Genomic DNA, 26,815 nt, shown 5'->3' with positions numbered 1-26,815 from the left:
GGTTAGCCATGGCTAGAATCAAGTCCTGAGCAAGGACGTGAAACCTGCTGCAATTTACCTATTGCTACAATAAGATTAACAGCAGACGCGGTCTCACTGGCCCTCCACTCAGCCTTAGACCACTTGGATAACAGTGATACTTACCAGGCTGCTGTTTATTGATTACAGTTTAGCATTCAACACAATCATATCCTCAGTTCTAATCAACACCACTCCTCCGTACCTCCCTCTGCAAACTTCCTCACCAGGAGACCACAGTCTGTGTGGATCAGAAAAGACATCCCATCCGTGCTGACAATCAACAGTGGCGCACCTCAGGGGTGTGTGCTTAGCCCACTGCTCTACTCTCTCGACACCCTCAACTAGGCACAGCTAAAACACCATCTTGTTGGCAGAATTCCAGATGGTGATGAGGAGGCGTACAGGAGTGAGATAGATCAGCTGGTTGGGTGGTGTCACAGCAACAACCTGGCACTAAACATCAGTAAGACCAAAGAAGTGATTGTGGACTTCAGGAAGGGGAAGTCGAGGGAAAACACACCAGTCCTCATTGAGGGATCAAAAGTGGAAAGGTTGAGGAGCTTCAAGTTCCTGGGTATCAACGTCTCTGAGGATCTATCCTGGGCCCGATATATTGAAGCAATTACAAAAAACACACGGTAGTGGCTAAATTTCATTAGGAGTTTGAGGAGATTTGGTACGTCACCAAGGACACTCACACATTTCTACAGATATACCATGGAGAGGATTCCAATACCATCTGGTATGGAGGGGCCACTACACAGGATTGGAAACAGCTGAAGAAAGCTGTAAACTCAGCCAGCTCCATCATGGGCACCAGCCTCCCCAGCATCCAGGACACCTTCAAAAAGCGATGGCTCAAAAAGGAGGCATCCATCATCCTGGACATGCCCTCCTCTCATTGCTACCATCGAGGAGGAGGTACGGAAGCCCAATCACTCTCTCTCTCTCTCTCTCACACACACACACACACACATTCCCGCCCCCACCCCCCCCCCCCCCCAGTTTTAGGAACATCTTCTTCCCCTCTCCCACTGAACAATGAACCTACAACTACTTCCTCAGTAATTTCCCTCTCTTTTTGCACAACGTATTTATTTTTATATATACTGTACTTCTTATAATTTATAGCTTTTATTACTATGTGTTGCAATGAACTGCTGCCACAAAACAACAAATTTCACAACATACACCGGTGATATAATATCTGATTGATTCTGTTCATGGTGCGTATTGCTTAAAACCACGTCTGTGTAGGGCTGTCAGCCAAGTGGGCCAATCCAATCCAGTACCACAATGTTTTAGCCTGGTTCAGGGAGTCCTTTAATTCCTTACAACCAATCAAAAATTCAGATACTAACCCTTTCTCAGCCAATCAGAATGAGGGATATTTGAAAAAAAAAAGCCCAAAGGACTTTAAGGCAGACGGAACAGAGATGGTGGTAATGAGTAGTGAGGGATAACTGGGTACTACAGGAAGTGATGATCAAGAAGAATTTGTAAAGAGTGGAGGAACACTCTTCTACCTGGAGCGAGGGACAAGAAGAAAGTGAGAACAGAATAGTCATCAAAGGACCAGCGGAGACCCTGGGAAGCTCAGAGGCTGTGAGAATCATGCAAATAACTAACATTCAGAGAAAGGGCAAAGACAGAGATAAAGAAACAAAAAAAAGAGAACTGTGACTATGTAATGATTCAGGAGACTTGGATGGAAGTGTACTGGCAGGAACTTGGGCTCCGCACACGGATTCTTCCCAGAACACAGAGATTTCCAGTCAGCCACAGCACAGAGGCTCCAATTATAAGTGGCAGTCTGAACTCAAAACACCATGTCCCAAGACACGTTAATCTGAGGAATGTAAATCACTTGAAATCTCTGGGAATTTGCAATTTCCTGAAAAAACTCTGTATAGAGGAGGAAATAAGGCAAGTTATCACAAAAGTTAACCTTTACAGCATAAGCAATGGCAAGAATTCTATACTGGAGCACAATTCAATCTTTCAGTTCTTTACTATACATTTAATCTTCCAATTCTATCAACAGGCAGTTAGGTTTCAATTAATTTTCCTGATGCTAAGTTTTGTCCGGACAGTGGATCAGGGCTGCCTTCCATCTGGATACCACTGAGCGACACAAGATACATGTACAGAATTTAACATGGAGGGAAGCATGAGTACTTCAGAGTTTTTATTAAATCCGTTTCAATTCTAATTTGCTATTTCCACTTTTCTAAAGCCAATATACAATCAGCAAATAAAATATACTGGGACAAGGTCGCAGTTTGAAGGCTTTTCTTTTTCTCCAAACACATTGCCCTGAAAGTAAAATCCCTCAATTTTAGGGATACAGGGGTGCTGAAATGTGAAATGTAACTCCAGCACTTTTTAATATCAATGAACAATGAGAGTTCTGTAATAGAAAGTGAAAATGTTTAAATTCACATTCGATTTGACAGCCCCATTGCAGAATCAAAGCTATCAAAGATACTGAAATATCACAAGTGTCTTCAACAGAAATTCAAAATCATCCTGCATTAAATATCAAAATTATATAAAACCATATTTTTTCAAAAATTAGAGTATTAAAAGGTATTTAATCAAACTCAAAATAATAATTTCATTTAAATTAAATCACATAAAGGGTAAGCTACCTTCTACTCTCCAACTAGTCCATGGCCATCCCTTCCCATTGAACTGCTGTACTTGTATCAGATCAGGTTCAGCAAATGGACGGTCTGACAAAACTGAAGAGCTTTCGGCCTCCCTGCTGGTTTCCATTAGGAATTCACCAGCACACAGCATTTATCTGAAGCAAAGCGTTTGACTTTAGACTAAACCTGGAAATATAAGCTTTACCCATTTATTTGGGTGCTTATGTGAGGGTCCAGACAAGATCTGGGCCACAATTTTGTTGAAGACAGAAGACCAAATATTAACTGGCAAGAGGAAAGTTGCAGAGTCAAATGAATCAGCTTGAAAATGAGTTACAACAGTGCCTGTAGGACAATAGGTGAAAAGTGGACATCATAACAACTGCAAACGCTGGAAATCTCTGAGTAAAATCAGGTGGCACAATGCGAGTCAGCAGGGCAAGCAACAACAGCAGCAGTGTCACAGATCCAAGATGTTGACTATTAATCTGTCCACAGATGCTGGGATTTCCCAACGTTTTGTTCTTGTTTCAAAAAACTTTGCAAGTTCAGACAAGAAGATCGCGGCCATAAAAGAGTCAGAAGGGGATACAGCTTAATTAATATCAAATACATGTCATATTTTCACAGATGGAGATTTTGTGGAAGACTGTTTATGAATAGCACTTGGGATGTTGTGCTGTGCCCCAAGCTTAGGACTTTAAAAAACAGCTTCAGTCATTGGCACCACATGTCAGGGCTAAGAAGTGCCAATCTCTGCATGCTGGAATGACATGGCAGCAGGCTTTATGTGTTTGTCCTTGGCAGCAGACAAAACTTCTAATTTCTCAGTTACAGCCCTTTGACTGTCTTTAGTGTGATATGAGAGTTTGAGGTTTAAGAGGCAGCAGTGGGAATAAAGCCATTTGCAGGCAGACAATGGGCACAGCCTGCTGGGGCAGAACCTGGTCTTTGGGTTTGGATTGGGAAATGCCAGGTTGGTATATTTCCACCATCCATGAAGGGAAAGCGGAGTGTCGTGAATGAACAGCTCAGTTCCTCCAGCATCACTGTGACAATCCACTAGAAAACCATCTGGCAAAGTCTGGGTGAGGACAGCTGGTAGATGTCAACATCTTCCCAGTCAACGTCATATCATAAAGAAAGACACAAACATTTATGGAATGGATTGATGGCGGAAACTGATCTGGCAGGTGAAACAGGTAAAATGTTGAAGTCACTACTGTCAGCAATCAGAAGGTTTTTTGATGGTAAAAGAATTGTCTGTGACCATCCAGGAACTTATGAACTGGCCTTCTGTTTTGATCTTCATTCACTTATCAACCTTCCTATCTAACTTAACAATCTGAATGTTTGGCTTCAGGGAAAGGGACAACTTACATCTGACCTCACCAGTCAAATCGCATCTTTCCAGCCAAACTGAAACATTTCTATACCAAATTCTCCTGAGGTGATTTCCCACTCTTCTTCCATCTGCCAACAGCTATTTTTAATCATGAGCTGGAACTTTATTCTGATGCTGTGGAAAAATTTTAGTGTTTATTTCAGCTGCAAGTCCCGGATAGACACAAAAATACAGAGTAATTGGATCAAATACTTAACTTTAATTTATTGACCTGAAAAACTTTGACTCACTTTACCGTGAACATCATAAAATCTATGTTTTATGGCTCTCTGTACTGAAAAGTTTCCAATCCTGGTTTTGTTCTCTTTCTTGGCAGCCATTTTTTTTTTGCTCACATACACTTTCACCCCAGAACCTCTGCAAATTAAAACAGTATAATTGAATCACCAACATTAACCTGAAGTAATAATGTGTCTGGTAAGGTGAAAAATGCCCAACTTTCCCGAAGCATTCTCCCAGAAACATTAGAATACCTGGACCCACTACAATTAGCCAACAGGCCACAGCAGACACAGTCTCACTGGCTCTCCATTCAGCTTTAGAGCACCTGGACAACAGCAATACATACACCAGGCTGCTGTTCACCTGCAATATTTCAACATACAACTCCATCATCCCCTCAGTACTAATTCAAAAGCTTCAAAATCTGGGTCCCGTACCTCCCTCTGCAACTAGATCCCTGAATTCCTCAATGGGAGACCATAATCAGTGTGGATCAGTAATACTATCTCCTCCTTACTGACAGTGAGCACAGGCACACCTCAAGGATAATGCTTGGCCTACTGTTTTTCTCCCTCTCGACTTATGACTGCGTGGCTGAGTGCAGCTCAAACCCCATCTATAAATTTGCCGATGACGCCACTGTCGGCAGAATCTCAGGTGGCAACCAGGACGCATATGAGAGGAAGAGAGACTGGCTGGCTGAGTGTTGTTGCAACAGTAGCCTTGCGTCAGAAAGATCAAGGGACTGATTGTGGAATTCAGGAAGAGCTCCCAGCAAACACGAGGAAATCTGCAGATGCTGGAAATTCAAACAACAACACTCACAAAATGCTGGTGAAACACAACAGGCCAGGCGGCATCTATAGGGAGAAGCGCTGTCGACCAGCCTCTGCTACCAGCCTCTGTGACCTGTCCGCAATAATGAACTTCAACCTGCAAATTTAGCAGATATGTGGACCGCTATCTGGAGTGAGATAAAACCGTAAGACATAGAAACAGAATTAGGCTACTCAGCCCAGTGAGTCTGCTCTGCCATTTCATCATGGCTGACCCATCCCCCTCTCAAACTTATTTTCTTGCCTTATCCCCCATAATCTTTCATGCCCTGACTAATCACGAACCTATCAACCTTTGCCTTAAAAACACCCAATAACCTGGGCCCCACAGCTACCAGTGGCAATGAATTCCACCACCCTCCGGCTATAGAAATTCCTCCTCATCATTCTAAATGGACATCCCTCTATTCTGAGGCTGTGCCCTCTGGTCCTAGACTCCCCACCATTGGAAACATCCTCCCCACATCCACTCTATCTAAGATTCAATAGGTTTCAACAAGCAATCTCCTCATTCTTCTAAATTCCAACAAGTACAGGCCCAGAGCCACCAACTCCTGACATGGTATTCTACCTTCCACTTCTTTGCCCATTCTCCTCATCTGTTTTAAGTCCTTCTGCATCCTCCCTGTTTCCTCAACACAACCAGCCCCTCCACTCATCTTCGTACTGTCTGCAAACTTGGCCACAAAGCCATCAATTCCCTCATCCAAATCATTGACATACAACGTAAAAAGAAGTGGTCCCGACACCAGTCCCTGTAGAGAGAACCTCAGGGTATCAGTGACCTTGGTCCCTGCAGGCAGAGAGGTCAAGGTCTGAAACACTGGAATACCTGCCTGTAGAACCTGTCACCATGGCTCTTAAAAAATCTTAGCCACAAACTGCATTCCTCCTTAGGCAAGTCAAGATACAAATGATGCTCCCAGCAAAGGTATAGAACTTCTTAGCCAAAATCTTTCTCCCCTGCCCTTCCAGATGCACTGAGAACAAGATCTCAGCTCTTTCCTTCATTCCAGTTTTGGTCGTGTTGGAGGACTCTCACATGGTGGATTGGATAGTGGACTACTTGACAGATAGACCTCAGTATGTGCGGTTGGGAGACTGTAGGTCTGACACGGTGGTCAGCAGCACAGGAGCGCCGCAGGGGACCGTGCTCTCTCCGGTCCTGTTCACCCTGTACACATCAGACTTCCAATATAACTCGGAGTCCTGCCATGTGCAGAAGTTCGCTGATGACACGGCCATAGTGGGGTGTGTCAGGAATGGACAGGAGGAGGAGTATAGGAAACTGATACAGGACTTTGTGATATGGTGCAACTCAAACTACCTGCTTCTCAATATCACCAAGACCAAGGAGATGGTGGTGGACTTTAGGAGATCTAGGCCTCATATGGAGCCAGTGATCATTAATGGAGAATGTGTGGAGCAGGTTAAGACCTACAAGTATCTGGGAGTACAGTTAGACGAGAAGCTAGACTGGACTGCCAACACAGATGCCTTGTGCAGGAAGGCACAGAGTCGACTGTACTTCCTAAGAAGGTTGGCGTCATTCAATGTCTGTAGTGAGATGCTGAAGATGTTCTATAGGTCAGTTGTGGAGACCGCCCTCTTCTTTGTGGTGGCGTGTTGGGGAGGAAGCATTAAGAAGAGGGACGCCTCACGTCTTAATAAGCTGGTAAGGAAGGCGGGCTCTGTCGTGGGCAAAGTACTGGAGAGTATAACATCGGTAGCTGAGCGAAGGGCGCTGAGTAGGCTACGGTCAATTATGGAAAACCCTGAACATCCTCTACATAGCACCATCCAGAGACAGAGAAGCAGTTTCAGCGACAGGTTGCTATCGATGCAATGCTCCTCAGACAGGATGAAGAGGTCAATACTCCCCAATGCCATTAGGCTTTACAATTCAACCGCCAGGAGTAAGATATGTTAAAGTGCCGGGGTTGATTGTATTTAATGTATTTAAGTAAACTACTTAAGAACTTTTTAAAAGCTATTATTAATGCTTTTTGAGAGAGTGATTTAGATGCATATCATATTTTTACTGAGTTAAGTATTGTATGTAATTAGTTTTGCTACAACAAGTGTATGGGACATTGGAAAAAATGTTGAATTTCCCCATGGGGATGAATAAAGTATCTATCTATCTATCTATCTATCTATCTATCTGGTAATATCACGACTAAAACAGCTATAATGTTTTTAATGAGGCTTATACTCAAATATTCTAAGGGTAATGCACCAACGATTTCTTGGTAGTTGGTTTCAATAATTACTTCTCTATTCAACTCCCAACAAGTTCTAAGTAATTGATTGCAACTTTAAATAGCAGAGGTGTAGGATCACAAACACAAGAAAATCTGCAGGGGCTGAAAATCCAAGCAACACATGCTGGAGGAACTCAGCAGGCCAGGCAGCATCTATGGAAAAGAGTAAAGTCGATGTTTTGGCTGAAACCTGAGTCTCGATGAAGGGCCTTTTGAGATCTTCCAAACTTCAATTAGATCATAGCTGATCGTTATCTCAACTACTTACGTGTCTTTGCTTGGTAATGCTTGTAGATTGACGTTTAACTCATTGTACTGCATCACGTTGACATCAAAAGAAAGTATGTACATCATAAAAATATTGAAAGTTCATTAGTAAAAGGGTGATTTATGGCAAAAACATAAACCAGTTTCTCTATACAAAAACTGCTTCAGGTAGATAACAGTTACCTTGTTGTTTATGTAGCCAGCATCTCCCTGTACACATTTGGCCCTGTCTAGGATGTGCTCTACCGGAAAAGTGTTATTCCTTTTACAGCATGCTTCAGGCAGCAGTCTGTTTGGGAAAAGCTGGGAAAAAGTGGAGTTCTGTCCAAAGTCACGAGGTCCATTTACACCACAGCAGGAAAACTGAAATGACAGGTCGTAAATGTTATGTCTTTTATGGGAATTCACCTTAATAAAACAGAAAATGAAAGGGTATGAAGGTCCAACAAGAAAGTCAGATTAGATTGAATGAATAGTGAACACATTTAATAGGCTCAGAGCGTATCACAGCAGATTTGCAAACAGTTACTCATACGGCATGCAGTTCAGCACAGTGGGTGGGAAGGTTGCATGTATGGGGAGCACAAGCTACAGTAAATTAATAATAATAACAAATATAATGGAAAAGGTTTTGTTGCATAAACATCATAAAATACCAACTCTCTATAGTGTGTGAACCCCATGGCTATCAGAAATGTACCCATGTATCACAACCGACCACACTGCTCCACTGAATGTTGCATCAGAAGAGTAGAATAGATGTCTCCTGGTCTGGAAACCACCCCCTCCCACCAAAAGTTTCATTGTTGTTGTCAGGTGAAGATGGCATCAACTCATGTGCGATGCATTACATGGTCAACTAGACAGCCGGTGGTGTAGTGGCATCAGCGCCGAACTTCAAAGCAAGTGGTTCCGAGTTCGAATCCGGCAAGTTCCTTGCACGCTTCTATCCGTGCTGGGTTGAGCATTGAGCAACTTGGCCACAAAAAAAACAGCCAAATGCTAGGGAAACGGCAAAAATGCAACCCACGGCACAAAAAGGAACATCAACAACATGGTCAGCACCCACAATCACGGTGCATTACATGCTCAAACAGGCTGTTGAGACTCACTTAGTTGAGCGACAAGTTGTGTCAGCTCCCAGACTTACTTCAATTTGGGAGAGAAATATTTCTTTCCTTAAAATAAACTTACATCCACCATGATTACATTCCAAGTCTTCGAAAAGACATCGGTAGAATTGTCACCTTTATATTTCATCTGCAATTCCTTTAAAAAGTAATCCTTTCGTATCTGAAAATAAACAGCAGTATGGAATTTAGGGTACCGTAATTACAAGCAAATAGCTGAAAAATAGGAATTGTTTCTGGTGATTGTACTTACCTGCTTTCGGAAGACTAATGCAAGGACGGCAGCTATCAGCTCCAGGATGAAAATGATCAAAATAAGCAGCAAGAACTGCAAATGACAGGAGAGAACTAATTACTCCTGTAATCATGGTGTGAGGAGGAGCAAAGACATAATGCTGCATCGTTGCAAACACATGCTGATCTTTATGAGTTTATGTACATTTTATTCCATATTTTATCCTATCTTTTTTACGTATACAGAAAAAGAACAATCCATATTTAAGAAATGTAAAATAGAGCATATCAAGCCATTTCAAACTTGTTTCAGGGTGTCCCTCAAGCTTTCAATATGTGAAGGTGCCAGCCTGTGTAATTCTGAGACTGGCCACAGTTTCAATTGCAAAGATACCAGTTTTTGCAGGTTTAAACCGAAAATAGACATTTTTGATGTAACCTACATATTACTTTTTGTTTTAAAAAAGATGGTTTAGAGAAATTAAGATATTCTCATTAAAAATAATCCACGTGGTACATAACACATAATTCTGCATAAGAAATGAAAGATGAAATAGAGATCTGGAATCACTGGCAGGGACTGCTCACAACCTAGAGCATATGCTCTGAAAATTACACTCCAAGTTTCCGCTTTCTCCATTAACTCTTGATTTTCTGAAGGACTCAGATTTGATCTGTTTTAGTTCATATTTTAATAATTTTAGATTTGGATGAAGAAGTGAGGGCCAGTGTAAAGGACAGCAAATTTTAAAAAAGGGAAAGACAAAGAATTTATCCAATATGCAAACTACATTTTCCAAAAGCCCCCTTCTGGAAAGCATTATGGGGCTGTTAAAACAAACCTTCATGCCATCTTAAAAGTTTCCTGCCCCAGACAGTTAATCTAATCAATCATTCTAATTAGTCCCCTCCCCCTTCACCCCAATTAGTACATTGCACTGTAAACACTTTAAACCACTTTTAAAATGGCATTTATATTGTAAATACGTTTTTGTTTCTTGTTGCATGCCACATAAGCGCACTACAACAAATTCCCATACATGTGCATGGCGAATAAAATTGAATAAAGTACATCTTTACATTCCCTTTTATGGTTATAGTAGTCACTAGCAAAGCCTGTATTTAGTGCTAATCCACCTTCTTTAACCACTGCACTCCAAATAGTGAATACCCCCCCCCACACACACACACACACACACACACACACACTCACACACACACACACACACACACACACACACACACACACACACACACACACACACACACACACACACACACACACACACACACACACACACACACACACACACTTTAGATCTAGCAATAACGAGGGAACACCAATGCATTTCCAAGCTAGGATAGTGTATGACTTGTAGGAACCCCTACAGATGGTTCTTCTATCATGTTCCTGCTGCCCTATCTTTCTATTTAACATAAGTCACACAATTTAAGAAGTAGAATTGGTGATCACCGACGCTGAAACTTCATTTCAAAATCTCCTGATTGTTAGAGCAAGGGAAGATGGAAGAGAAATAATTCCACATTTTCTGATGGTAGGACAGAATTAAAAGAAGGATGAATTTCAGAGGACTTACATTCAAATAATAATGATGTAGAAGGAACATGGAATTGTAATATCACAATTTTTAGAGGCTATGTCAGAGAAAGAATTATTTTGATCAAGAATATGGATAAATAAAAGTCAGAACTTTCCACCTTACATGGAGCTATGTTACAAAATGCTTAAAGGTCTTTTAGCCTAGGAAATTTGCAAAAAAAGGAATTTGGTAAAAGTAATCTAAAGGTTATAGTAATGTTCAGAAAATTTTGTTATTATTTACAGAAAACAAAATAAACAGTTCTGCCTTTATGTAGCACCAATCAGAATCTCAGGAGGCTCAATGCACGTTATAGTCAATTGACTGTTAATAAAGTGTTTTACATGTTGCATTATAGGTAAGAGGAAACACAGTATTATTGATACTGGAAGTTTCCACACAACTAACAAGATAATTGACAAATTTGTTCATGCATTAATGTTAACTAGGACACATTGGACAGGACTCCACTGCTTTTTAAAGAACATCATGGAATCTTCTACCAAAAAGTTGATATCTTATCTGAAAAGAACACATTATTAACAATGCACTGCTCCCTTCAATTCCATCCTGAACAATTGATTTTATCTACTGATAATTCCAGAGTGCGATCGGAGTTTACAATTTTCATAACCTCCTGGCAAACACGTCCAAGTATGCTGAATCTGATTCTCTGGAAATGTGTCAAGAATAATAAAGGATGAGCCAATATTTAGAATTTCTTGGGTCTGTGCCAATATTTTACAGGACTCACTGGAAGTAGGTCACACAGTGCTTATAAATACCTTTATAGGTTTGTCACAATTGGATTGGCTACACTGCCCAAAGACATTTCAATCATAACTGAAGAGCTAGGAAGTTAACAAGCTAAGATTAATTTGATAAAGTCACTTGGTCCACCTAGCCCATCAGTCACCCATTCTTACACTTGTTAAGTTTTCACAAATAAAACAAAGTGAAGCATTTTATGTTTAATGAAACCTGTAACACATTTTATTGAATTCCAAAGGACATCAAAACCCTTTACGTCATCACGTCAGAGCAGTCTCTGAAAGTGAAACCCCAACTCTGGGGTTTCCCCAACGACTGGGTAGCCTCCAACCTGATGGCATGAACATTGACTTCTCTAACTTCCGTTAATACCCCTCCTTCTCTTCTTACCCCATCCCTGACATATTTAGCTGTTTGTTTGTTTTTTCTCTCTCTCTCTGCCCATCACTTCCTGTTCTCCATCTCCCTCTGGTGCTTCCCCCCCTCCCCCTTTCTTTCTCCTGAGGCCTCCTGTCCCATGGTCCTTTCCCTTCTCCAGCTCTGTATCACCTTCGCCAATCACTTTTCCAGCTCTTAGCTTCATCCCACCCCCTCCGGTCTTCTATCATTTCGCATTTTCCCCCTCCCCCCATTACTTTCAAATCTCTTACTATCTTTCCTTTCGGTTAGTCCTGACGAAGGGTCTCAGCCCGAAACGTCGACAGTGCTTCTCCCTATAGATGCTGTCTGGCCCGTTGTGTTCCACCAGCATTTTGTGTGTGTTGTTTGAATTTCCAGCACCTGCAGATTTCCTCGTGTTTGCCCCAACTCAATGTTGGTTGTTGTGAATTATGTACATTTCCACCAATTACATTACCCTACAGACCTATCTTACCCTGACCATAACCCTAATCTACAAACTAATGGAAATTATAGTGGCCAATCAACCTATCAACCTGCACATCTTTAGGGCACTGGAGCACCTGGAAGAAATCCATATGGTCTCAGGGAGAACGTGCAAACTCTACATTGACAGCACCCACGGTTAGGATTAAACCCAGGCCCCTGCCACTGTGGGATGGACAATCTGCAACACTGTGTTGCCCAAAACATTAGCACACTAATGGTAACCATGAAATCATTGGCTTATCATAAAATTAATCTAGTTTACTAATTTCTTCTGAAAAAGATAAACTGATGTGGTTTATAAGTGACTGCAAGATCAAAATATTGAGGTTGAATCTTAATTTCATTCTGAAATGGCAAAACAACATATGAGGAGAGACTGAGTCGCCTGGGACTATACTCCCTGGAGTTCAGAAGACTGGGAGGTGGTCTTACAGAAACGTACAAAATTTTGAAAGGGATAGATAAGATAGAAGTAGGAAAGTTGTTTCCAGTGGTAGGTGAGACTAGAACTAGAGGACATTGCCTCAAGATTCAAGGGAGAAGATTTAGGACATAGATGAGGAGAAACTGCTTTTCCCAGAGAGTGGTGAATCTGTGGAATTCTCTGCCCAGGGAAGCAGTTGAGGCTTCCTCACTAAATATATTTAAGAAACAGTTAGATAGGTTTTTACATAGTAAGGGAATTAAGGGTTATGGGGAAAAGGCAGGTAGATGGAGCTGAGTTTACGGACAGATCAGCCATGATCCTATTGAATGGCGGGACAGGCTCGATGGCCTACTCCTGCTCCTATTTCTTATATTCTTATGTTTAACCTATTCTGTAGCACCCAGTTTCTTATGCCTTCTTACAAGCCATTCAGGAATGGGCAATAGAGCCTGGCTCGGCCCATTCTATACCAATTCAATTTTTTTTAAAGTGTTGTGGGAATTTATAAGGTGTATCTGTTTTTACGTTTGTACACAGGCTCCTTTGATTATTAAGTAGGGTATCGGGATGTTACTTGAGCAAAATACAAGTTGTAATATTTGCATTATATACCTCTGAACAATCAAAAATAATGTAAAGGGCTTAAAATTGGCATACGTACAGTCATAAGCAGTTGCTTGCTCTCTCGGATGGCTCCCCAGCAACCTAAGAACCCTAGAAAGAAGAGAATTACTCCGACTGACAGGATGATGTAAGCTCCAGTATATATTAATGGGTTTGTAGCCACAATATTCTTGAAGCCATTGGGGTTGGTTGTAACCCAGATGCCAACTCCCAGCAGACAAATACCTCCTACCTGTAACAGACCAGAAAGAACAAAGTTATTACATGAGCTCTAGGCTCCTGCATTAAAATTCACTGAGAATCCTACAATTATCTGCACAACCTCTGGATATAATTTCATAAATGTTTCAAAGGTAAAGTATTTTTATCTTGCAAAACAATTAAGCTGTAATCTAGACTTTATTAAAATTACTCAGTATGGATTTGATTAAATTTTTTGAGTAACATTGGCTGTTTCCATGGACACAGGGCTTAGCATGATATCTTGTATTTATCAATCTCATGAATATTCTGAGAGTTTTCTACCAAAGTCCCCTCTCTGAGCAGATAACGATTCTCAATGTCTCCAGTCAGATACTTACAAAAATTAAACTATTGGACAGAAACATGAGGTACTTGAGACAGGTCCGAGATTTTTCCATTTGGACTCCAGCAGTTTTGTTGGTTTTAAACAGTGTTTGGTCTGCAAAAGCAAGCAAAAGGGCATCACAGTTTGCAACCATTTCATTACAATTTAGTTTGGATTGCAAGAAACCTTCTAGTGGGCAGATTTGCAGAACGGTAAAATGGTTAAACAGTTCAGGAAAAGTCAGTACATTAATCCATGAATTTCACTGCAATCAGGAGCACAATTTGAAATGGGGCTGAGAATTGTTGCTCTAGTTTGATCTGGTAGCAAATAAAATATCCCAGAGGAATAATCAGCTAATTTAAAGCCTGTTATTAATGCTTCGTATTTCCTTCTGTTCTAAAGTATTTCCTAAAACAACCTGAAGCTAGAAGATGGCATCCTCCAACCTGCTTTCTAGTCCTGAAATATAATAGATTAAATGTTGTTATATTGATTTCTGAATTTACTGTGGTTCTGATTGGAACCCGATAAAGTTGTAATCATTGGAATAGAGCAACCCACCTATTGAACAAATAACACAAAATGACCAGAATCAAACAAACTGAACAGATGATTTATTTGTTATTAGGATGGTTATGAGGAATACTTAACATGCAAATCAAATGGCACAGTGTCAACAATATTCAGACCCTTTCAGAATGTTGTTGGAGTAAGATTTTTAGTCACCAATTGATTTTAGCCTATGAACCATCATTAGCAAACTTATCTCAGCCAGAACTGGGCAAAGAAGGTATTAATCAAAAGGCAAGGATACAGAAAAGATCAACTGTACGGTTTTGCTTGGACGCACAAACAGCAACCCACAAATTCTACCCCTGGATAGCCTCTCCCTCATTCCTCTCCAATTTTCCCAGACTGGTTGGTTTTATTGTTCTTTTTTAAGCCAATTTCCTGTCATCAAATAAACATGAACAGCTTGACAACAGCGTGAAGCCCAGCCATAAAAATGTGACTGTCTCCCTCCCTAATGAAGTAATCAATGAAAGCAGAATAACAGCTTCACATTGTCTTCACTGAATAACTTGTACAGCTGTGAACTCCATTTCCAACTCTTAGTGTTAATTTACACTCAAAATCTAATTGATCCAACCTATCGCTCCCATGCTACAGTACTCGTCTAGCTTGTCTGTGGAGAGCTGGTCCCTCCACAAAGGAAATTTTATGGCTGATTTCCTGTCTACAGAGCAAATTCATGTTTTATTAGAATAACTGCAGTCCAACATTATACAGCTGGTGGACTGTAGTATATCGAGAAGACAATGGCTGCATTTACCATGTTTTCCCTCCTGATAGTATGCACAGTTGTCTACCAGCTGCATATCTTTCAACTGCAGTTATTCTCATAAAAGATGAATTTCCTGAGCACACAGGAAGATCAGGTATAAAATCTGCTGTGTGATAAGGTCAGTTCTCCATAGACAGCATGGACGTTACTAGCATCTTGAAAGTGATGGGTTGGATCCATTTTGGTAGGATTTTGTTTTATGTGTAAATTAATAATAATAATTGGAAATAAATTCACAATCACTCACATCTACACTAGTGTCAATTATATAGAAGGCCATCAGCTGGAAAGTAAAACATGATTTTCCCTGTTGATTTGAAGCATTACTCAACTTTCGCTAAAAGGTTTATTTTCTCCACTAACAATAAAACACTTGATTGATCTATAAAAGAGGCAAGCCTACTTAAGTAATTCTTAAGAGGTGTTAGAGTTGGTGTTGTCAATCTTATTTAGTTTATTCAAATCCCAACTGAAAATTTCATGACAAGTCATAAGAGAAGCTAATTCTAATTATATATGTTTACCCTTCTTATAGTTAAACCCAGAGCAAAAACTGTCTTCTAGAAAGATGAAATTTGAATTTTATAAATAAATTTTGAAGATTTTGGAAAAGTACTCTGATGAAAGATATTGCACATACCCAGGAATCTTATTAATAAACAAAACTAAAATAAATCTTTTATTTTATAGATAGCTCTTATAGATAGCGAGGTCAAGGGATATGGGGAGAGGGCAGGAACGGGGTACTGATTGTGTATGATCAGCCATGATCACAGTGAATGGCGGTGCTGGCTAGAAGGGCCGAATGGCCTACTCCTGCACCTACTGTCTGTTGTCTATAAGAAACATAATAAATTAAATGGAAGGTCATTTGACTATTGTTAAAGCTTCTGATTAGACTTGTATTGAATTCATAAAATTTGTGCTAGTGGAACATTCAAACCACTTTTCCGTATCATGCAAAAATGATATTAAAATGTAAACTTTAAAGTTAATTTTACATTTAGATTCCAATTGTACTTCAAATGATGTTCTAGTTTAAGTTATTCATTGACAAATGGTTTTGGTTTGCCTAGCTGGCAGTGGATCATCTTACAGGACTGCTCAAGCTGAAGTTTATTGTCATACATAGACAGGGTGTAAATACCAGGAAAAATTAGTTTTTTGCAGCAGCAGCAGCAGAGTATATAACAAGCATAATAAACAGGAGTTCACATAAATTTAACATAAATAATACATAAGTTGCACTAATACCGTTATGTTTATTTTGCTGTGTATGTTGAGAGACAGAAACATCTATTCTGAGGTAACCTTAGGTTTATCTGGTTGGTTGAAGAACCTGACAGCAGCTGCTGTTGATCTGTGAAGTGTGGATCTTCAGGCTCCTGTACCTCCTGTACCAGCATCAAGAAGACATGGCTTGGATGGTGGCAGCCCCTGATGATTGCCGAGGTGTTGCCTCTTGTAGATGACCTTGATGGAGGGGCTGGCTGCACCCGTGATGGAACTGGCGGGGTCCACATTGGAATTCCAATTGCAGGTGATGATGCAACCAGTCAGAAAGGTCTCCACTGTGCACATGCAGAAGTCTATCAGAGTCATTGCTGACATGCCAAATCTCCTTAACCTTCTAGGAAAGTAGAGGTACTGGAGTACCTTCTTCACGGTTGCATCTATGTGCTAGGCCCCAGGATAGGCCCTTCTGAAATACTAACACCTAGAACCCTGAAGCTGCTCACCCTTTCAACACAGATCTTTCAGTGAGGACTGGTGCGTTTTTGCCTGACTTGGCCTGCCTGAATTCCACAATCGTTTCCTTCGGGGATTAGGAGATGTACTGACAAGACCTTTGCCACATTGCATAAATGGAGTGCACTGCAACTTCCTTCTCATGTGAGGCTCTAATGAGCTTTGATTCTGATGGAAACCCAGCTCTTCCTGGTGGCTGAACTGTAGATAGGACATGTTGCAGGCAAAAAAATGCAAGCAGTGGAAGGAAAGCACTTTCTATGCAGCACTTACTTTGACTACAAGAAAATGGCTACCAAAAGACAAAAGACTAATTGTGAAGAGAGTCACAAAATATCTGGACTCCGTGGGACTGAGAAATGTAGGTGACAGCTCTCATCACTACACAACCTGGTTGAATTCAGGTAGGGAGGCGGAGGTGAAAACAGGAACTGGAGCTGATTCCACTTCCTTACTGTAAATGCATTGAGCAATAAACTTCGGCAGTGAAATCCGAAGTGTTTTGACTGTGTAAACTCTCACAAGGCGAGGGACTAGGAGAACTCCTTGAATGATCTTTACGACGTTTTCTGTCTTCTGCATTGTTTCGAACAATTGTCTTCCATGTGTTTTCTTTTAAAGGTGGAATGAGAATTTGTTTAATCACCCCCTCCTGTACCTCTCTCATATGCAGCTGCAAAGTTGGCTGCAAACCCCTCTGAAAGGTTCCAGAAATTCCACAAGATTACCTTCAAAACTGTAAAAACCTTACTATATACTTATAAATCACTTGTCTAAATAAAGTAATACTGTTTAGGAAGTAATCAAACTTCATCTGTAACATCATCTGATCACTTTTTTCAACATCTCTATGGGGATTACAGCCATTCACATAGAACCAGTGAGCAATTCACTGGTATTAAACATCTTTGTCATTTACAATCTGTATAATATTGTTGAGAATCAACATTGCTTCACTATTCCGCACAGGCTGTTTGAAGGTAAAACCAATTCCATTTTAGGTCAATCCCCTGTAGCAGTGATTCCTGACCTCCTACGTGCTTCCAAGACTGGGACTAGCTACAACTGGCAACTCAAGCCCCTGGAAAAATACCAACAACATTGTCACTATCCTGTAAATTAGAGCGGCACGGTAGCATAGTGGTTAGCTTTACAGTACTGGCGACCCGGGTTCAATTCCTGCTGCTGCCTGTAAGGAGTTAGTATGTTCTCCCCTGCGACCGCATGGGTTTCCTCCGGGTGCACCGGTTTCCTCCCACAGTCCAAAGAATACCGGTTGGTGGGTTAATTGGTCCCAGTGATTAGTCTAGGATTAAGTTGGGAGACTGCCGGGTGGCATGGCTCGAAGGGCTGATTCCGCACTGTATCTCAGTAAATAACTGAATAAACAAAGAGTAAGTGAATCTAGGCAACATACTCCCTGAGGCCAACATCGCTGTCATTGATCCCCTATGTAGGACAGGCTTCAGCATTCCCATGCCCAACTCCAGTAATTCCTCAAAAAAATGCAACACCCCAGTGATTCCCAGGAGCATCTGGCCTGTGACCATTCATAACAGGAGGAGAACATTCAGAATGGTTCATGAATGAGGAGCACATAGAGGTCCTGCGTCAACGAGGGAAGGCACTCATCACCTCACGATCTACAAACCAGCCCCATCTGGGGAAGAGTCTGCAGTTGCCAAATCAGCCTCACTAACAAAAGTGGAAAGGAAAAAAAATTCATTTTTGAATCCGAAGGATTGAAGGGTTGCCAAAGAAAACAAAGTTGCAAAATGAAATTCTGATGTCCATTGCAACAAGCATTTCAGCCCACAGTGGTCTGCATCTTGTTTAAGCAGGTGGGGCCAGAACTGGTTGTTTACACTAGCGGGAAACCATTGAACATTGTGTTGAGCAAAGGGGGTAAACATAGTTTGATGTAATATTACCTCTAGTAAAACGTCACAGAAAGGAAAGTCATTCAGGCTCATCAATCACTTCTCCCTATTGCTACCATCAGTCATACTCAACCATCCCTTCCCCATTACCACCTTCCAACAAAATCATTGACCATCCCTTCCCTACCATCAGTATCAACATCCTCAATTAGAATCATAGAATTACTACTTTACTTTATTGTCACCAAACAATTGATACTAGAGCGTACAATCATCACAGCGATATTTGATTCTGCGCTTCGTGCTCCCTGGAGTACAAATCAATAGTAAATATAATAAAAAGTTAAATTATAAATCATAAATAAAAAAAATAGAAAAGAGAAAGTAAGGTAGTGCAAAAAAAAACCGAGAGACAGGTCCGGATATTTGGAAGGTAAGGCCTAGTTCCGGGTCAGGATCCGTTCAGCAATTACCAACATTCATTATCACTATTTCAAGCCTTCAATCATTCTTCCTCTCTTAATTATCATTATCTACCAAACCTATCAAATATTCACCCCATTGCAGTCAGTCAAAGCTTTCATTGATCAAGATTCAAAGCACATTTATTCTCAAAGAATGTATAAATTATACAGCTTGAGATTTGTCTGCTTACAGGCATCCACAAAGCAAGAAATCCAAATCGCCCGGTTTAAAAAAGACCTGCAAACCACTGTGCAGAGGAGGAGAGAGAAATAAACACAGATCATGCAAACAATAGGAGCAAGCCTGCAGAGTTTCGAACCTGACTGAGGCCACAGGTCTGCTGCCAGAGCGGCTGGAGTAGGCCCATGCCTCAGCCACAGTTCATCACACCAGTGGGGCAGAAATGCCGAGCAGCCAACTCATTTCACAGCCTCAGCACCGTGGAGGAAGAATAAACATTCACAAGAGAGCGAGTGAGATCAGTCTGACCCTCGCCTCCATTCCTGACACTCATGCTTCAGGTGTATGTGTGTCAGCAGTTAAATTGTCCAAGCACTGGGTAGCTCCTCACTCTAGAACACAGACCCCAGAGCTACGATACACTCGGACTGCCCAGCCCAAGGACATTTTCGATCTCACCAAATTGGCTCAGCGCTTGGAATGATTCAACCTCACACCTGGGTCAGGTGAGCGGGAATCGAAATCCTTCTGCACCGCCTCTTCTCCAAATGACTCACTCTATCTCCGGCAGCGATGCGAATTCCATCTCTGACCTCAGCTCGAACACATTGAGCCTCACGATGCCCCAGCACAGCTCATCTCCTGAACCAGCCTGCCCTCCACCTGCCTCCTCACTGTCTGTGGCAATAGTTCACCACAATTTCCTTCAGAAAACATGTTATAAATAATGTTTTTGGTCGAATCTCTTGCCTTATGATTTACCGTAAGCTGTCACAGACCTTTGGTACCACCATCTTAAACTAGAAGCATTGCTACTGTGCATTTTTCACCACCGATCAAACATATGGTGTCCCCTACTCTATCTCTCCATCAAATTATGGAGTATCCATCCATTATTGTTCCTTTTGGTCAGTTCTGGCCATTGTTGCTTTTTGCCTCCGACCAATGATATATTTTCTTACAGGAAATAGAAATTTATTTTCACTGCAACAATCTACAAAGGAAAGCTGAACATTGCTCCTTCAGGTGGGCCTTCAAGCCCGTCTTGGTGTCCTATTATACCCCAACTAGTCATTAGCGTCCCTCCTTACATGTAAATGTAAGGATGAATGGAATAATGGGCAAGCTTACAAAACTGGTTCCTGTCATATGGACAAGCTGCTTTGCTAGGCTAGACCCTGCTAAACTCTCAGATTTGCTGAGTGTTCCCACCTGTTTAACTGTATGATGCCTCCATGAACAGATACAGGTGACAAAACCACCTGTGGAAGATGAAGGCACACTACAACAGAATACGCTTCAGGGCATAAGGTGAGACAGATTTTGGAAAAGGAGGCTAAAAATTAGTTTGAGCTAAATAAAGAGCTCTACTGTATATAGAAACTGTTATATATCAAGAATACAAAGAAACCTTAGAGCTATGGAGAGAGAACATGAAAGGGACGACTGGGAGACTGAATGTGAAAAGCTAGGCACAGGAACAATCATAAGTTTGAAAAGGAAATATGCGGCAAATCACACAAATCTGTTTCATTCGCATTTGCAAGCAATGCCACAGCATCTTGACTGACTTCCTGTATAATCTCCAATGAAGAGCCACCCGTCTTTGAGTTCCACATTTTCAGGTACTGTACCCACTCTTCTCTATTATCTTCCCAGGTACAGCCTGTTGTCTGATATGCCTCTGATACCCACTAGCACCGTACTTGTACCCACAACAAATTTCACATCTTAAGACAGTGCCAATAAAGCTGATTCTGATTGTGAATTCTCTCCAGTCCATTCTCAATCAATGATAACCACTATTCTATCCATTTATCTGAAACACAGTATATTTTATCTGGAATTCTTTCTCTCCAGTACCATCCCAAGTACATAAAATTTAGCTATTCCCCTTCTCTCATATAACTTTACCTGTACCTGTGTTGTACAAATACCTGCTGGTACACATTTTATTTAATATATTTTCATTTACCCTGCAGTTAAAAGGAATCCACCCACACAGCTTTTAGTTTTATTAATTATCCTTTCTTAGGCAATCATTTTCCCTAAAACTCTACAACCAGCAGCAGCTACCTGCATTTAATGCTGCCTGTGAAAAAGCATAGGGTAAGTGTTTTGGTTAAAATTTTTGTGATCCTGGCATGCATGACAGTTGTGGCCATTTATTGGGCTGGCTATAGTGGCTGGAGAGCTTATTGTATCCCACTTCTACACTACTTTTAAGCCTGAATATATTATATTTCAAACACTTGAAATAATCAAAGCCTTAGTATTTTGGCAGAGATTCAGCAACCTAATTCTTCAGTGATATGGATTCTTAGATCAAGATACCGAGAACGATTCTCTTTAAGTGTTTCCATTCCTGAGCAGGCAGAACGAGAAATACCAAGAGCGGTTTTCAAAATTCTCTCAGCAATTTAGTTCACTGTGGTGTTAACTCTTATTTCGTCAAGCAACAGATAAAGTTTGGCATTTTAAATTTCAAAAATATTTTTTGTTCATACATTATAGGTTGATTATTTGGAAGCCATTTAAGAAAAAAAACAATCTACTTGAAAAGATTAATTGAGGAAACATTGTTGATGATTCTATATTCAGGACATTTGCCGATTTGTCACTGGATCCCGGGGTTACGATATTCTGTTTCACCTCGGGCAGATGCTTTGGATTGAGGGTAACTTACTTCTGCTCTGCTTTTCTGGGTTCTCAGGAGGCTAGTGTGAGTGCCACTGATTCTTCTGCAGGTAAAGCAGGAAGTAAAATTTGGGGTGGACAGTTGTCGATACGATGCTTCCTTCTGCCATTTAGGCAGGACTTCCAATTCATGGCTCTGTGGTCCTCAACAACAGTTAGAATTTTCCTTCTCGACTTTGAGCAGGACAAAGTGTTTCCAGGAGTCAGAGGGGATGTTGCACTTTCAGCACCCACTGAATTTTCTACCCATGTGGTTTCAGGTATGGTCAAATGTACCTCAGACACGCAAGTGAACACAGAGGCCTGTCCTCAGCAATTTCCTGTGTACTGTCGAAAACCTGCTGCATTTTACAAGTTTTTGCAGGCCACACTGTAATAGCCCATTTCACTAAAGATGTTTGTGATGTATATGTCACTGTTATAATGTAGAAAACATAATAACCTTTGTGGAAAATATCATAAACAGGAGATTCCAAACTAACAACAGATAGAGGAGGCTGGAAGACTGCATCCCACAACACAAGCCCCCCAGGCATGAAGAGTCAGACTGGGTATTTTGCTCATTTCACTAAAATTATGGGGTCATATTCGTCTTAATAGGGCTAATTTGCTTCAGTCTCACACTTATTTTCCCACTAACAACTGGGATGGAAAAAAATATATGCAGAGAATTATTTAAAAATAACTAAAGTCATTATCATTCTTCCCTTTTAGTTTTCTTCCTCTCATATTATTTTAAGTACAGCTTCCCAGTGCTTGGTAGACTCCACTCTCTTGCTCAAGGCAGCATTCTTCTTGCAATTACGGTACCTAGGCAGTGGGTATAAGCAAGGTATTCAACTATGAAAATATCACAACTGAGTTTGATCCTTTGCTTGCCTCATGCACACAGAAAGCAATTCATCAAAACCCATCGGGAGCTGGGCTTTGGACAGCATTATATTTTTGGAGCACACCATTATATTTTGACATATAATAGCAAACTTGTGGCTAGCCAGACCAAGCCAACTATGAATCTTTCAGGTTGCTGCAGTTCACTTTTGCACATTATTTACCCATGTGCCCTTTCAGCACATCACTGTTTTATTGATAACAACTACTTTTTAAGACCATAAGACATAGGAGCAGAATTAGGCCATTCAGCCCATCGAGTTTGCTCCGCCATTCCATCATGGCTGATTTATTACCCCTCTCAACCCCACTGTCTGGCCTTCTTCCCATAATGTTTGAAGCCCTGATTAATCTCCTATCAACCTCCAGCTTAAATATACCCAATAACTTTGCCTGCATAGCCATGTGTGACAATGAATTCCACAGATTCACCACCCTCTGGCTAAAGAAATATTTCCTCACCTCTGTTGTAAGTGGATGTCCCTCAATTCTGAGGCTGTGCCCTCCAGTCCTAGCCACCTCTCTATACGAAACGTCCTCTCCGTATCCACTCTACCTAGTCCTTGCAATATTCAATAGATTGCAATGAGATCCCCTCCCCACCCCACTCTTCTGAATTCCAAAGAATACAGGCTCAAAGCCATCAAACATTCCTCATATGTTAACCCTTTCATTCCCAGGGTCATTCTCTGGACCCTCTCTGATGCCAGCACATCCCTTCTTAGACAGAGCCCAAAACTGCTCACAACTCTCCAAGTGCACTCTAACTTATGCCTCACAAAGCCTCAGCATTACACTGTTGCTTTTGCATTCTAGTCATCTCAAAATGAAGGCAAACATTGCATCTGACTCAGCCTGCAAGTTAGCATTCAGGGAATCCTGCACGGGGACTCCCAAGTCCCTTTGCTCTTTGGACTTTTGAACTTTCACCACATTTAGAAAACAGTCCACACCTTTACTCCTTCTGCCAAGGTGCATGACCATGCACAGTCCTCCATCTGCCACTTCTTATTCCACTCCCCCAAAATGTCGAAGTCCTTATGCAGACACTCTACTTCCTCAACACTACCTGCCCCTCCACCTATCTGTATCATCTGCAAACCTGGCCACAAAGCCATCAATTTATTCATCCAAACCATTGACATATAACATGAAAAGAAGTGGTCCCAACACCGACCCCTGCAGTACACCACTATTCACCAACAGCCAGCCAAAAATGGCTCCCTTTATTCCCACTCTTTGCCTCCTGCCTGATAGCCTATTTTCTATCCATACTAGTACCTTTCCTGTAATAATGCAGGCTCTTATCTTATTTAGTAGCCTCAGGAGTGCATCTTATCTGAAAAGCCAGATAAGCAACATCCACGGACTCCCCTTTGTCTGTCCTGCTTGTTATTTCCTCAAAGAATTCCAACAGATTTATCAGGTAAGATTTCCCCTTTTGAAAACCAGGCTGATTTTGACTTATTTTATCAAGCCCCCAAGTACTCCAAAAACCTCATCCTTTTTTTTTGCTCAGCGTAACAAAACTTCCAATTTCCAGATATATTTACATTTCTTCCCCTCACAGATACCAGCTATCAGAATTCTTCTATCAAAATATTGACATCTACACAACATCCTATACAAAAGCCCTTATTAGTATAGCAGACAGGTTTTACTGCAGAAAAGATTGCCATGTTTTATGAAAACTATTTGTTTTTGTGTGTACCATACATGTCAAAAAGTCCGAAGAAATGTATTCCATGATTAATTTACACCAATCAGAAAGTCCAGGGGCCTTATCGGATATCCAACAAAGTAAAATGTTCTTCCTCGCACAGAAAATCAGGATGTTAAGAAGTTTTTTTCTGATGTGCATTAATAATAGGACTGCTGGGGAAGCCTAAGAGAAAAGACACTGAGTCCAGTTCAAGCTCCGTCTTCAGAATCTTTTCCATTTCACCCAAAATATCACTCCGGTATGCCTGAAGTTTGGGACAAGTCCAAACACAATGGGTGAGAGTTCCAATATTTCCTTTACATTTAGAACACATTGGAGAAACCGTCGTCTTAAATTTCAAGAGATGATCTGGAGTCAAATGGGCTCTATGCAGAATTTTGAGTTGCAATGCTTTAGTTCTATTACAAACTGAAATTTTCTTTGCATTATCACAGATGTCTTCCCATGGTTCAGCTGTAATTTCTACTCCCAGCTCTTCCTCCCAGACCCTTCCCAGCTGCACAGCCTCTCCACAAGGACATTCCCTCTGGATGCTGTAAAAAGTACTGCTGGAGACTTCACCTGAAAACCCCATCCTTAATCTTTCCACAACCTTTTCAGAAACCTGAGTGCAGTCCATTTGTCCAGGTGACCAATGTATCTTCAGATATTTCTGCTTCCAAAGCACCCACTTCTTAATAATAGCAATGGCACCCACTTCTGCCCTCATTTTTTGGCATACCACTAGTGTCTTCCACAGTGAAGACTGATGCAAAAAACTTATTAATTTCTTTGATCCCCATTGCTACCGGTGGTCCCATATCCACTGTCATCTCTTTCAGCCTTTATATATCTGAGAAAACTTTTTGTATCCTCTTTTATTTTATTGGCTAGATTACCTTCATATTTCATCTTTTCTCCCTTTATGGTTTTTTAGTCACCTTCTGTTGATTTTCAAAAGCTTCCCAGTCCTCTGAGTTCCTACTGATTTTTGCTATATTGCATGCCCTCTCTTACTTTTATGCTGTCTTTGACTTCCCTTCTCAGCCACAGTTGCCTCATCCTTCCTTTAGAATACTTCTTCATCTTTGGGATGCACATTTCCTGTGACTTCTGAATTTCCCCTAAAATCAACAGCCATTACTGTTCTGCCATCATCCCTGCTAGTGTCCCCTTTCAATCAACTTTGGAAGGTGAATTCTATCATAATATGATAACTAGCCTCCTAAAGGTGCCATTATCTTTGGATCCCTAAACAAAACTAGATTATATAAAACCCAATCCGGAATTGCCATTCCACTAGTGGGCTCAACCTCAAGCTGCTCTAAAAAACAATTTTGTGGACATTCTGCAAATTCCATCTCTTGGATCCAGCAGCAACCTGATTTTCCCAGTCTATATGCATACGTATTCCCCCATGATCATTGCAACTTTGCCCTTTTTACAGGCCTTCTCTATCTCCCGTTGTAATTTGTAGCCCACATCCTGGCTACTGTTTGGAGGCCTGTATATAACTCCCATCAGGGTCTTTTTATCCTTGCAGTTTCTTAACTTCACACACAAGGATCTTACATCTTCTGATCCTACATCACCTCTTTCTAAGGATTGGATTTCATTTTTTACCAGCAGAACCCTCTGCCTACCTGCCTGTCCATTCAATACAATGTGTATCATTGGATATTAAACTCCCAACTATGATCTTCTTTCATCCACCACTCAGTGACACCCACAACATCATACCTGCCAATCTCTAACTGTGCTACAAGATCATCTATCTTATTCTGTAAACTGTGTACATTCAAATATAACACCTTCAGTCCTGTATTCATCACCCTTTTGGATTTTGGACCCTTGTTACACTCTAGCTCGTCCCACTGTCTGCAATTTTGCTCTATCGACTGCCTGTCCTTCTCTACAGTCTCAGTAACACTGTATTTAGTTGTATACCAACTGCCCCATCCTCAGCCCTATCACTCCAGTTCTCATCCCCCAGC

The 26,815-nt window shown here is 41.1% G+C and overlaps 1 protein-coding gene across 6 annotated transcripts in view; it reads right to left on the bottom strand.

Annotated features, from left to right (window-relative positions):
- Positions 1-26,815, bottom strand: part of tspan18b (tetraspanin 18b) — a 182,670-nt gene that overhangs the window by 7,579 nt on the left and 148,276 nt on the right. For all 6 annotated transcript variants that reach the window (XM_073030357.1, XM_073030353.1, XM_073030358.1 and 3 more), the window contains exons 2-6: positions 13,923-14,023; positions 13,379-13,573; positions 9,050-9,124; positions 8,861-8,959; positions 7,850-8,029 (exon numbers count right to left, since the gene is read on the bottom strand). In XM_073030357.1, coding sequence (XP_072886458.1) covers positions 7,850-8,029; positions 8,861-8,959; positions 9,050-9,124; positions 13,379-13,573; positions 13,923-13,982 — 609 coding nt within the window. In that variant the 5' untranslated portion in view covers positions 13,983-14,023. The remainder of the gene's footprint in view (positions 1-7,849; positions 8,030-8,860; positions 8,960-9,049; positions 9,125-13,378; positions 13,574-13,922; positions 14,024-26,815) is intronic.

The sequence above is a fragment of the Hemitrygon akajei genome, chromosome 27 (genome assembly GCF_048418815.1).
Source record: "Hemitrygon akajei chromosome 27, sHemAka1.3, whole genome shotgun sequence".
Taxonomy (NCBI): Eukaryota; Metazoa; Chordata; class Chondrichthyes; order Myliobatiformes; family Dasyatidae; genus Hemitrygon; species Hemitrygon akajei.
This window is presented reverse-complemented; position numbering and strand designations above follow the sequence as displayed.